Source organism: Schistocerca piceifrons, chromosome 10 (genome assembly GCF_021461385.2).
Source record: "Schistocerca piceifrons isolate TAMUIC-IGC-003096 chromosome 10, iqSchPice1.1, whole genome shotgun sequence".
Lineage (NCBI taxonomy): Eukaryota > Metazoa > Arthropoda > Insecta > Orthoptera > Acrididae > Schistocerca > Schistocerca piceifrons.
Window position 1 is genome coordinate 53,003,970 of NC_060147.1, and position 14,871 is coordinate 53,018,840.

The window sequence follows — 14,871 nt, forward strand, 5'->3', positions numbered from 1 at the left end:
GTGAGTCACAATAGGCAACATAGACTCATGCAAATGTGACACACACACATACATACACATACAGTCTGTGGCAACTGAAACCAGGCCATGTCTAGTATGTGGTCATACATATTTTATGATTTTAGATGTGATAATTGGGAGTTATGTGGCACAATATGAGGCACATACTTCAAAATGAAGAGTTATGCCAGACTGTGTCTAGTATGTGGTCATGCATATTTTATCATTTTAGATATGATAATAGCGAAGTTATGTGAATGAGGCACATACTTCAAAATGAAGAGTTTTCTCATGTAGTGTGTGAAATAGGATATTATAGGTACAGTAGACATGACAGGTTGTGTTGAATCAAGTTACTCATATGCATTATTATGCACTACATGAACATAACTAAAAAATGAACAGGTAAGTATTGGCCATGAAAATATTGGTCTGGAATGTTGGTATAAACTATAGAGATAAAATACGGGGTGAATTAAAAACTTGCTAACCCTTCTGGTGTTGCAGGTTTAATGACCAGCAGTGTATCTGATTAATGTAATTTGTTTCACACCCTACAAAAAATTATACTTGAAATTGAAACACTTCCCTCAAAACTGGTAAAGTGTGTAGATAAGTATAACTGAATGTGGCTGTGGAAACAAATTTCAATCAGATATCCTGCCATACATGCATGGTAATTGTACGGTGCTTGCTTGCCAAACATGTCCCGAACCCATAACATACCACTTATGACTAAAGAATGACTATATTCACCAAAACAACGTAGGAAAAGACAGAGTCCTACTTACTGTAAAGAAGACACATCAAGTTGCAGACAGGCACAATCAAATGACAGTTACATATAGCTTTTGGCCACAGCTTTCAACAGTACAAGAGAGACACACACACCATTCACACACAAGCAAACACATTTCATGTACACATGACAGCCAACTCCAGCATCTTGGGCTGGGGAAGTCATGCTAATTACTTCAGTTCAGCATTATGTTGAGTACAAATATTAATCAAGTTCCTCAATGAAAATCACAGTAATTACCCAGTTGGAGTCTTGTTTACTACTTGACCAGAAGGGACAACCCTGTGCTGCAAATGCCTTGGCAGGCGGCTCTGATCTTCATCACTGTCAACCTCTGTACCCAACCGCAGATGATCATTACCTGAAAAATATGGTTTCCTGGAATTCACTTGCCTAAAATACGCAGCACCATTATCTGTGCAATATCAGTAAAAGCCGGGGGAACACAGAAGTAAATTGTTATGTAGATGATGGAAGATTTAAACAGAGAGTACAGAACTTAAAGAAATACAGTAAAGAAAGTTCTTGCAGAATGTAACCCCCCCCCCCCCTCCCCACTCCTTCCCCTCACTACTCTCTCTCTCTCTCTCTCTCTCTCTCTCTCTCTCACACACACACACACACACACACACACACACACACACACACACACACACTTGTGTGACTACACTGTGCCAGCTCAACACACAAGGTTGGGATTGCAGTTTGGCAGGTGGACTAGGATGGAGTAGGGGTTGTGTCAGGTACAGATATGGTATATAGAGAGAAAAAGAGGCAGGAACCAGGAAGAAGGGTGGAGGATGAGTAGCTAGTGCTTCAGAAGGAGGGGTCCAGATGCATCAGAAAGGCACATGATGAAGATGACTCATGGGAGTGGACTGGGAGAGGGTGACATGGCAGAGGAAGAGGAAGCTGTTGAATAAGAGGTGTGAGGACAGTAAGTTAGCAGACATTGAGACCAGGAGGGTTAAGGAACTGGAGGATGTGTTACATGCATAACTCCCATCTACATAGTTCAGAAAAGCTGTTGCTGAAGGAAACAATCCAGATGGCATGAGTTGTGAAGCTACCATAGAACTCTAGCATGTCGTACTCAGCAGTTTGTTTAGCAATTGAGTGGTCAACTTTGTTCTTGGCCATATTTTGGTGGTGGCCATTCATTCTGGTGGTAGATGGGTGGTTAGTTGTCATGCTGACATAAGAGCTGTGCTGTGACTGCAGCAGAGTGGGTTATGATATAGCTGCTTTCACGGGTGGTCCTATTCTGATAGGATAGGATAAGCCTGAGAAGGACTGGAGTAGGAAGTGTGGGGTGGATGAATTTGGCAGGTTCTGAATCTGGGCTTTCCACAGGGATATGACCCCTGTGTCAATGGGTCCATGGGGGGAGTAGCATAGGAATGGATTAGGATGTTATCTAGGTTAGCTGGTTGACAGAATACCTCTTTAGAAGGGATGGGAAGGATCTTGATGATAAATAATCAAATCCCTGGCGAAGGATGTAGCTCAGTAGCCCCCTTCCAGGGTGATATTGGTTGACAAGGTGACAGGTGCCCCTTGGTAGCTGATTCTTAGGTTTGGTGGGAGTGTTAGGTGTGTGGAGGATACGGCATGGGAAATCTGTTTGTAGACAAGGTGTTGGGGGTAATTCCTGTCTGTGAAGGCCCTCATGAGACCTTCAGCATACTGCGCAAGAAATTTCTCATCACCGTAGGTACACTGCCAACAGATGGTCAGGCTCACAGCTAACAGTGTCTCCAGTGGCAAGAATTCCCTTGCCTGGTACTGTCTCATGGGGGCCTTCACTGACAGGCACTAACTCCTAAACCTGGTCTGAAAATAGTTTTCCTGTGCCATATCCTCACACACCCATAACCTTCCCACTACCCCCCCCCCCCCCCCCTCCCAAAGAATAAGTTTCAAAGAAGCAACTCCTCATCATCCAGTATTACATTAGACTGGATAATCATGTCCAGAAATGAGGGACATCCTACTCAAGAACCTTCCCAACACTACTAAAGTGGTATTCTGTCACCCACCCAACACACTAGTCCATCCCTATGCCACACCCACTCCCAGCCCCTTGCCACAGAAATCATATCACTGTGGAAGACCAAGGTGCGAGACCTGCCTGATTCACCCACCCAGCACTTCCTACTCCAGTCCTGTCAGAGGCTTATCCTATCCCAACAGGCAATATCATCTGTGAAAGCGCTATATTGTACGCCAACTCTGTTGCAGTGACTGCACAGCTCTTAGGTCAGCATGACAACCAACCAACTGTCTACCACCAGACTAAATGGTCACCACCAAAATGGCTCAATATGCCACTGAGCACAACATGCTCAAGTTCAGTGGTTGCTTCACAAATTGCGCCATCTGGATCATTTCCTCCACTACCAGATTTTCTGAACTATGTAGGTGGGTGTTATGCTTGGCACACATCCTCAACTCCTGTAACCCTCCTGGCCCCAATCTTAGCTAACCCACTGTCCCCACACCTGTCATTTAAGAGCTTCCTCCTCCTCTGCCCTATCATCCCTTCCCAATACACTCCTATGTGTTATCTACATCATGTGCCATATCTCACCGGCCTAGCATCTGTGCCTCACATGCCTATCTCATGCACCAACACCTCTCCCTGTGAAGCACTAGCTACCCATCCCCAACACCACACAATATTTATCTCTTAGAAGTAATCACACTGTGTTGCAAACATATCTTCCTAAGTTTCCCATGTGTTCAGCCTTCAGTGAAAAGCCTCCTCACTCATATACCAGCTTGGTGTAGTGCAATGGTGGGGGAAACCAGAGTGCTGAGAAACCTCGGTTGCGCTAGCAGAGCTGAGCGCACTCTGGGAATGGTAATCTTGGATTCTGGGAGTGCTAATCTTGGCCAGGCCTGTATTAGAATTTCTTCTAATTCCATTTGCATATGGATACTGGGGGAAATGACTATATTAAATATCTCTCTGCACCCTGTAATTGGTCTAATGTTATTTTTGTAGTCCTTATGAGAGCAGTACACATGGGTTTACAGTGTATTCCTAGATTCCTCACTTAACACTGGCTCTAGAAGCTTTATAAGTAGGCTTTCATGGGATATTTGGTATCCCTCTTCAGGTTTCCAAGTATCTCCATGGCACTATCATGTGGGTCAAACAAACCTGCGACCATTTCTGCTGCCCGTCTTCATATACATTCAATATTTCCTTTTAGTCCTATTTGATATGAGTCTCAAACATTTAAGCAGTATTTCTAGATGGGTCACATAAATGATTTGTAAGTATCTCCTTTATAAACTGGTTACAATTTTGCAGTATTGCACCTTAGAACCTGCTTTACGTATGACTGAGCCTACGTGCTAATTCCATTTCATATCCTACAAATTGTTACAGCCATGTGTTTGTATGTTTCACATTCAATGCAGTTCTATGATCTTGTAAGGTAAAGCTGTTGTATATCCCAAAGTTCAGGTGAACACTACTGTGCTTTATTAATTAGGGCACTATTCGAGACTGAAATGTAGAAATGTGGATATTGTTCAGAAATTTAAAAAACAACTTAACAGGCAATGTTAGACAAGGATAATTGAGAGTATATATTCCTGAAACTGCCAGAATGGGGGCGATCTGTAGTATAATGAATTCTGGAAAAACCCCTAACAGCCAAGACCACAAGTAATATAGTACCTGCCCAATACAATGGGGTTATCTAGGAACATGCTTTATTGCTGTGTTACAGCATTTCTTCTATATATCAAGAGTGAGCCATGTAATGACAAACTACTCACGGAAAGTCACAAAGAACACATAATGCAATATTATACATACTGTACTATATTGTATTTAAATTTAAAAAACATTAGAAGTAAAGCATTTCAGAAGCTTAACAAATAGCATACAGAAAATAGACAAACTTTACTCCAATGTCAACCAAACAACACACAAGTTTCAATATGGTATATAAACCACACTATCAAATACAGTACGATAATTTACAACACTGCCAGCAAGCTACAGTATGTCAGTATTCTACTGTTTACTGCAACACTTCAGCAGGTGGGTAAGCTGGCCAGTGATCATGGATTATTAGAGCTTCTTCTCTCAGCTTAACTGGTCATAGGTGCTTTCTCACAGATGGAACAAAATTTTCTTGAAACCAATTGGTGAAAATGCCTCATGTCATCCAAGCATTCTTTGAGTGCCTGCAAGTGAATTGTAATGATGACATGTTTACATGCTTTAAACATCTTGGGCTTTTACTTTTACCTACACAAAAAGGTTTCAGTTCATGGCTGCCCAATTTATTTGTGGCAAAGAGAAGGGTTATCTGTCTTTATTCATTTTCAAACCTTTCTTACTTCCTGATTTTTTAAAAAAATTTTTTTATTTTTTTATTTTTTTATTTTATTTATTTATTTATTTATTTATTTTGTATCAAGAGTTCTGACTGGAAGCAATCAATAATAAAGTGCCTTTCATGTCAATTATATATTTGATGAGCATTTAAATTTTCATCTACCATTACTCTGTGTAGAATTTCAGGAACCTGTGAATAAGGTTCACTGTCCCAAGACATTGCTTCTCTTCAGTGGTTGTTTGGCAAATTCCATGGTGACATTTCCATCTTGAAAACCACCCATCAGAAGCTATAAAATCTTTGTTGCTATGCATATCAAAGTGAATTTTTTCAGCTTAGACTTTAATAACTGGTCCAGAAAGAGAGGTACACCTTTGCTTCACTTTTTTAAAAACAACCCATAAAGGTATTGAAATTACAGCGAAATCCAGACCATTAGGTGTCTACAGGCGTTGATAAATATCAACGGGTACAATTGAAAATGTGTGCCCCGACTGGGACTCGAACCCAGGATCTCCTGCTTGCATGGCAGACACACTAATCCATCTGAGCCATCCAGGACACAGAGGATAGTGCGACTGCAAGGACTTATCTCTAGCATGCTCCCCGTGAGACCCACACTTCCGACTTACTGTCCACACACTACATTTGTAGTGCCCCCGCCCACTATACTCAATGATCTTCTTCAGTGCAAATGCACTTACATTGCTCAAACTCTTATGGGAATCAGTAGATTGACTGCTGTGGGTAATGAGAATAGTGGGGAAGGACACTACAAATGTAGTGTGTGGACAGTAAGTTGGAAGTGTGGGTCTCACGGGAAACATGCCAAAAATAAGTCCCTGTAGTCGCACCATCCTCTGTGTCCTTGATGGCTCAGTTGGATATAACATCTGCCATGTAAGCAGGAGATCCGTGGTTCGAGTCCTGGTCGGGGCACACATTTTCAACTGTCTCCGTTGATATTTTTCAATGCCTGTAAGCAGCTAATGGTCTGGATTTCATTGTAATTTCCTTCTTCATGAGCTGCAAGATCACCAATGGTATCTGTTCTTTCGAATATGTCCAAAAGAACAGGTACTATCTTCATATATAAAGGTGGGTTGAGTTCACTGTCTTTTCCTAGTTCAGTCCTTTTTCTGTCCATTCCCACATCACATTCAACTGTGTATACAAAACTTCTAACTTTATTCTCTTCTTTCACCAATCTTCTAATTGTTCCTTCACATACACCACACTCACATGATAAATTTGCTTTAATTTCGCCATTATGAATAGACTTTCCATTTCTGTGACATCGTAACCATCACATTATCCACATGACAGCTGTGCTTATTTCAATTACTGCCAAGCACTGTTGCATAGTCACTTTTCTGACTACACCACAGTGTTAACCGTGAGAGGTGTATTCATGACTTCTGTCCAGCAACAACCTGATAGCTTGATAAAACAAACCAGTGGTTGTGTTTAATTACATCCCTCTATTTTTGTTATTGTTTAGTGAGCTTGTAAGTTGCAGCAGTAAATTACATTGCAGAAAAACTACATGCATTCTGTAATAAGATTTTTTCCAGATTTATAAAATATACTGCAAGTGCAGAAATCATTCATAAATGATATTTTATTTTTGGGGGATGTACTTTATACTGCAGTATATCTGAACCTATGGTCTATCAGGCTTCTACTGTATTTATTTAGATGACACCATTTCAGTAAGACTGTGTTACCATCTTTGGATCTTCAACTTTACAATTCATACAGTCTCCACTATCTGTGCTTTGAATCGTGTCATATCACAAATGTATGTGTAAGGATCATGGAACACACAGGATGTCAACATGTCATAATTAAAACAACTGTACACTGGATGATGGCGCAATTGTTACATTTTGTACATACAGTTATTTTAATTATGGCATGCCAACATCCAGTGTGCTCCATGGTCCTTACACATATATTTGTGATGTGACACAATGGTGGTATTAGTCTTGCCAAAAATAGTCACCTAAATAAATACTTTAATACCAATTTTGGCTGATTGGAGTTTTTCTGGAGTTCATTAATTGAGAGTGATCAATTAGATCAGGACACGCTGAGGGAATTCTCTTGGCAATCTGTGATATTTTCACTACAAGTGAATGTAATTGTGGAGATAATTGTGATGGTCCTATTACTCCATAAATAGTGACTGCTCAGTCAGAACGTCGTCTTCCCAATGGAACTCATAGAACTGTGTATGTAGCATAATTGCAGGTAATGTACTAAGCTGGCTGCAAGCACTGAACTGTTTCATCTAATTTCAAGTTTGGGACTGTGTGCGTGTATATGGTGTGTAATGTTTTGTGCATTTTGATGGAAGGATTTCCATACCCACAGTACAAGATGGAAGCAGTGTAGTCCACACCTGACAGAGAAACTATCAGTTGTAGATGAATTTTGCTATTTGGATGGCAAAATATTTGAACACATATAACACATATATATAGAGGACACACGTAAAACATATACTGACAGTAGCAAGGATAGATTTTCTGAAAAAGAGAAATATTTTAACATCAAAAATAAATTTAAGTGTTAGGAAATATTTCTGAAAGTATTTCCCTGGAGTGTAGATCTTGCATACAAAGTTTAAGAGTACACAAGTACCACAAAAAGCCACCACCGCATGAACACAACCACTAGCCTGGTGCCTCTCAGTTTCAAGCAGCAGCCTCCAGATTGTGCTCACAAAGTTGAACCGCTTTCTGCTTCTGTGTCACGTCCATCTGCATGTCATACTTGTCCAACAGTAGTGTTGCCATCTCTCAAAGAGAACTCTGTCAATTGCAGACTACACTGCTTCCACCTTGTACTGTGGGTGTGGAAATCCTTCCATTGATACGCACAAAGCATGACACACCATGTACAGTGGCAGCAGGGGAACACACATACAAAAAGTATTATTTATGCAAGCTTTTGGAGCCAGTGGCTCCCTTTTCTGGGAGAAGGGTTGAAGTGGAAGGAAGAGGGGTGAAGGAAAAGGACTGTTAAGGGTTATGAAAAAGGGTAGAGTTTGGAAAAGTCACCCAGGACCCCAGGTCACAGGAGACTTACTGGACAGGATGAGAGGAAAGACTGATTGTTGGGAACTGCACCAGAAAAGATTTGAAAACCTGAGAGCTTAAAGGTGGAAGACAGGGTAATATACAAGACAGAGATTACTCCAAAAAGCTAAGTGCATTGTATGTGATAGAGGTGGGAAGGGGACAGTGAGAAATGGACAGATCGGAAAATGAAAGATGTAGTAAACTAAAACGGAGTGATGAAATGAACAGTTACTGTGAAGAAATGTTGAGACCAAAGAAATTAAGGCCTGGTGGATGGTGAGAACCAAGGACATGTTGTAGTACCAGTTCCCACCAGAAGGGTTCTGAAAAACTGGTGTCTGGGGCAAGAATCCGTATGGCACATGTGGTGAAACAGGCACCTGTCAATTTTCCGCCATCCCCCTCCAACCTCTGTCACATACAATGCACTTAGCATTTTGCTCATATTAACTCACACGCAATGTTAATCTTTATCTAGCGTATTACCTTATCTTCCACCTTTAAGCTCTCAGGTTTTCAAATCTCACCTGGTGCAGTCCCCAACAATTAGTCTTTCCTTCTCATCCTGTCCGGTGAGTCTCTGCAGACCCAGGGTTCTGGGTGACTTTTCCAAACTCTACCCTTTTTCCTAAATCTCAACAGTCCTTTTCCTTCACCCTTATTCCTTCCCCTTCAACTCTTCTGTGAGAAGGAGCCACTGGCTCAAAAAGCTTGCATAAACAATACCTTTTATATATGTGTTCTCCTGCTGCTGCTTGGTGAGTAGTTTTTCATCCATCCAATTACATTATATTTTCAAAAATGTTTTTCGATAAACTGCTCTGATTGACTTTTACTGCAGTCTTCTACATTACTTTAATTGTCGCAGTAGTTTACATTTTCTCCTGTGATTTCCTGTTTCTGTTTGCCCAGTTTTTAAAATTTTGTTCTTTTCATGACTGTCCATATCGATCTTGACATTTGCCAATAACTTATTTGTGCCACACAGACTACTTTTCTAGCAAGAAATTCTCGCCCACTCATTTGTTCACCTTGTCTGTTCTCACGACTTTTGTACAAATTTTTCCTGATTTTTCCAATGTTTTTCCTTGCTTTTCTCTGGTTTTTCTACCTTTTTCCACCATCTGCTTTTCTTTTTTGCCACTCCCATGATCTCTAACACTCCAAACCGTCCTCTCTTGCTAACATGAATCCCATCATGTATTACATCTGTACTTTTCGAAAACATACTTTTGCACTATCAAAACTAAGGTCTTACACTCTATTTATTGAAACCTGCTTGTCCCTTGCAGTCCTTCCCAAATGTCTAACATTGAAAGCCCCTGTTTCTGAATGTAATCCTACTCTACACCAGCCTCTTTTACAGTTTCAAACATGGCAGTTACTTGCACTTACCTGGCTAATCTGTGACCTGTATGTTCTTCTGCCAATTTCCACTCCACCAGACTTCTCTCCTCCTACAAAATCCTACAGTTATCTGCCCCTCATGTTTCCTTGGATGTTATCATCCACCAAGCCAACATCAAACTGCAACAGCATGCAAGACTTCACCTCAAAAGGCTATCCCACTTTCTCCTAAACCACTTTGACAGTGGTGTTTCCTTTCTTGTCCCTCTGCAGCTCCCTAAACAACCACTCCATCAACCACCACTCCTATCCTACAAACTGAGCTTGGCCAACCTCCTTAATATTCTCCTTCCATCACCATTGCCTCCTAGACCAATAATAACTCACAACCACAAGAACCAGTCACAAGACTACAGCATTCTCAACCTCTTGTCTAAAGCACTCTTCTCTCCTGAATTATCTGTATTACCCAAGGGTCTCACTTTCAGCCCTAAACCCGCATTTTATCGTGCTGCTTTGGTAAACGACCTACTTTCCTTCACACATAGTGTCAACTGGAAATATCACTTCGCAACCCAATCCCAAAACCTTCCCAACAGCAAACCTGACATTGAACCCTGCCTTGACCAGTTCTGACCACGAACCCAACTTGATTCACTACCTCAAAATCATACCTTACAAGCCTTCCAAAAAATCCTCACATCCAGCACTGCTTCACAACCCTTCCTCAGGTCCCTACAACATGTCCCTAACCTGTCCTCTACAGAACTCCAGGCTCTTCATCCCCTAAAAGCTGATGACTCCTTTATTATCCTCCCAGGAGACAAAGGATCTAAAGCTGTGGTACTTGACCAATAGGAGTATGTTGGGGAAGGTCTAGGCCAGCTGTCTGACACCTCTACATGGAGCTTCTGCCATCAAGATCACATCCCTATGATTCAAACTGACCTGCAGTCCTTCCTTGAAACCTTGGGCCCTTTGCAAGGACCAACACCTCCATTCATAGAACTTCTCATCCCACCCAAATCAAGAAATCCCCCAGTGAGAACAGCACTGCAACTTTGGAACTTTACTGTAGACTACCATGGGGAATCACAATGGAGACAAGAAGTGAAAACTGTAACCTCATAAAAGACACAACAATCAAAGTTACTCATTTTGACCAGAGGAGAAGGTTATGATGCAACCTCAACAGAATCTGCACTTCACAGGGAATATGAAGAAAATCACTGTTTCAGTGGGGGATGGGAATGCCTCAGAATGGCCAAATACTCACTTTTAAGGTTCACTGCAAGAAATCCATCACCTTACACCTGCAGCACTGGACTGGCTGAAGAATTGTAGCCTGTACTTGTGATATGCTGGTATTCAGCTTTTAAATTTTAAACTTCTCTTTTTATCCATATTTTACTATTTCCTGTTCTTCTATATGTTATTTACCTGTCACTTATAATGAATGTGTAATGTTCATATGAAAATAAATAAATAATACTCACATCTTGATGTTTTGAATGATAATTAAATCTTTGTAAAAGGTGCATGTTCCAAAGAACAAGGTGCAAATAACACAGCATGATTACAATTGGGACTGACCAAACTGTTCCCAAGCTCAAAGCATTTATTTTGTGGATGTTAAATTTATCCAAACATAATGCAGCTAACAATTTCAGATGCCACAAGCCAATACCCCCTACACACTTTTAGTTTTGACGGGCACCCCTTGCCCCTTCAAAATTATCTATTAAGAATATTACCAAAAAGCAATACAACATTGTTTAGCACACTTTACCTGCATCCTTTATGAGCAGCTCAGCAACCCATGACTTTGACAGGAAATTGGATGGAGCTGGTTGTGCAGGGGCCAGTTCAAGACCCTCCCACCAGTATTCTTTCCTGTTACCACTGTGACTAGGGTCACTGCAATCTGAAAACACAGTCTCACAGTCAATTATTGCACAATTATTACTGTAGCGTTTACAATTACCTAAATTACTAACCATGAATTGACCCAATATAAAAACATCAAAGTATATTCTACCTGACAAAAACGAAACACACAGAACACATAGTCAAATTTCAGTGTATCTTTATACACATACACATCACTGGCAAGTACATAACTCAACAGGTTGCTATTTTCTCTGACAACTAGAACATCTACCAGAGTATATTATTGTTGTCTATGAGCAGTGTTGTTACTAGGCCTTGTAGGGTTATGTAACAAACGTGAACAGCGTCAGATTTTCAGTGATCACTGTGAAGGACACGGAGATGCAACATACTCATGTGAGACAGCATTATCAGCACTTGAGTGACATGTCACAGTGGTCAGCACACTGGACTTGCATTCAAAAAGACAGTGGTTCCAATACCTGCCTGGCCATAAAGATTTAGGTTTTCCATGATTTCCCAATATTCAGACAAATGCTGGAATCCTCTTTTGAAAAGTGCACAGCTGATTTCCTTCTCCATCCTTTTGCCATCCGAGCTTGTGCTCTGTCTATAATGACTGGGCTGTGGATGGGACATTAAACTCTAATTTTTCTTTTTCTTTACCTGACAGAGTTTGAAAGCAGCTTCACTGTACATTTCCATTCAGTTGTCTGGTCAAATCATGGACCATTGTAGATCCCTCGAACAAAAAACGATGTCCAGTTCTTGGAAGTAGCCTCAGGTCACACCCATCTACAAGAAGGGTTGTAGAAGTGATCCACAAAACTACCTACCATACAATATCTTTGGCATCGATTTGTTGTAGAATCTTAAAACATATTCTGATCTGAAACATAATGAGGTATCTTGAACAGAATGGCCTCCTCAATGCCAGTCAGCATGGATTCTGAAAACATCAGTCATGTGAAACCCAACTTGCATTTCACTCAAATCACATACTGAAAGTGATTGATCAATGGAACCACGTAGATGCAGTGCTACCTGATTTCTGAAAACCATTTGACTCAGTACTGCACCTACACTTATTGTCAAAAGTACAATCATATAGGGTATCAAGTGAAATTTATGACTGGACTGAGAACATTTTGGTAGGAAGGACACAGCATATTATCTTGGATGGAGAGCCTTCGTCAGATGTAGAAGTGAATTCAGGTGTGCCTCAGGGAAGTGTGTGGGGACCCTTGCTGTTCATGTTGTATATTAATGACCTAGCAAACAATATTAATAGTAAAATCGGGCTTTCTGCAAATGATGCAGTTATTTATAAATAAGTACTATCTGAGAGAAGCTACATAAATATCCAGCCAGATTTTAATAAGGTTTCGACATGGTGCACAATTGGCAACTTGCTCTAAATGTTCAGAAATTTGAAATTGTGCGCTTCACAAAAGGAAAAAATGTAGTAGCCTATGACCATATCAATAAGTCAATGCTGGAATCACACAACTCATACAAACACCTGGGTGTAACACTTTATAGGGATATGAATTGAAATGATCAAATAGGTTCAGTCGTGGGTAAAGCAGGTGGTAGAGTTCGGTTACTTGGTAGAATACTGTGGAAGTGCAATCAGTCTAAAAAAGATTCCTTACAAATCACTCATGTGATCCATCCTAGAATATTGCTCAAGTGTGTGGGACCTGTACCAGATACGACTAACAGGGTGTATTGAACATATACAGAGAACGGCAGCACAAACGGTCACAGGTTTGTTTGAAGCAATGGAGAGTGTCACTGAGATATAGAAGGAACTGAACTGCAGACTCTTGAAGGTAGATGTAAACTATCCTGAAAGCCTATTAAGAACTGGCTTTAAATGATTACTCTAGGAATAAACTACAACAGATTACGCATTGCTCACATAGATATTGTGAGGGTAAGATTATAATACTTACTGTATGCACAGAGGCATTCAGACAATCATTCTTCCTGCAATCCATACATGAATGGAACAGGAAAAAACCCTAATAACTGGTACAATGGGATTTACCCTCTGCTATGAAGGTGGCAGGGGTAAAATACAGGGAGCGAAAGGCTATTTACAATTTGCACAGAAACCAGATGGCAGTTATAAGAGTCGAGGGACATGAAAGGGAAGCAGCGGTTGGGAAGGGAGTGAGACAGGGTTGTAGCCTATCCCCAATGTTATTCAATCTGTATATTGAGCAAGCAGTAAAGGAAACAAAAGAAAAATTCGGAGTAGGTATTAAAATCCATGGAGAAGAAATAAAAACTTTGAGGTTCGCCGATAACATTGTAATTCTGTCAGAGACAGCAAGGGACTTGGAAGAGCAGTTGAACGGAATGGATAGTATCTTGAAAGGAGGATATAAGATGAAAAGCAACAAAAGCAAAACGAGGATAATGGAATGTAGTCGAATTAAGTCGGGCGATGCTGAGGGAATTAGATTAGGAAATGAGACACTTAAAGTAGTACAGGAGCTTTGCTATTTGTGGAGCAAAATAACTGATGATGATTGAAGTAGAGAGGATATAAAATGTAGACTGTCAATGGCAAGGAAAGCGTTTCTGAAGAAGAGAAATTTGTTAACATCGAGTATAGATTTAAGTGTCAGGAAGTCGTTTCTGAAAGTATTTGTATGGAGTGTAGCCATGCATGGAAGTGAAACATGGACGATAAATAGATTGGACAAGAAGAGAATAGAAGCTTTCGAAATGTGGTGCTACAGAAGAATGCTGAAGATTAGATGGGTGGATCACATAACTAATGGGGAGGTATTGAATAGAATTGGGGAGAAGAGGAGTTTGTGGCACAACTTGACAAGAAGAAGGGACCGGTTGGTAGGACATGTTCTGAGGCATCAAGAAATCACAAATTTAGCATTGGAGGGCAGTGTGGAGGGTAAAAATCATAGAGGGAGACCAAGAGATGAATACACTAAGCAGATTCAGAAGGATGTAGGTTGCAGTAAGTTCTGGGAGATGAAGAAGTTTGCACAGGATAGAGTAGCATGGAGAACTGCATCAACTCAGTCTCAGGACTGAAGACCACAACAACAACAACAACATATGCACCTCTAAGTAATTTACAGATTGCAGATGTAGATGCGAACAGGAAGAAATCCTAATAACTGGCAAAATGGGACTTACCCTCTGTTATGCACCTCTAAGTAGTTTTCAGATCGTAGATGTAGATGTAGATGTAGATGTAGATGCAGATGTCCAGATTTGTGGGATACTTAAATGTGACAGTGGCCGGATGCTGGACTGCGTGGAAACATGAAAGTAGTCACACTAGTTGTCAAGGTTCCAGTCAACCACATCCGACCACCACAATGGAAGATTGCCGTATTATCGAATAAGC

General features: G+C 40.7%; 1 protein-coding gene across 1 annotated transcript in view; it reads right to left on the reverse strand.

The window, feature by feature from the left end:
• LOC124718684 (SANT and BTB domain regulator of class switch recombination-like) overlaps nt 1-14,871 on the reverse strand; it is a 123,822-nt gene that overhangs the window by 41,770 nt on the left and 67,181 nt on the right. The window contains exons 8-9 of the mRNA XM_047244308.1: nt 11,383-11,517; nt 1,040-1,160 (exon numbers count right to left, since the gene is read on the reverse strand). Of these exons, the coding sequence (XP_047100264.1) occupies nt 1,040-1,160; nt 11,383-11,517 (256 nt within the window). The remainder of the gene's footprint in view (nt 1-1,039; nt 1,161-11,382; nt 11,518-14,871) is intronic.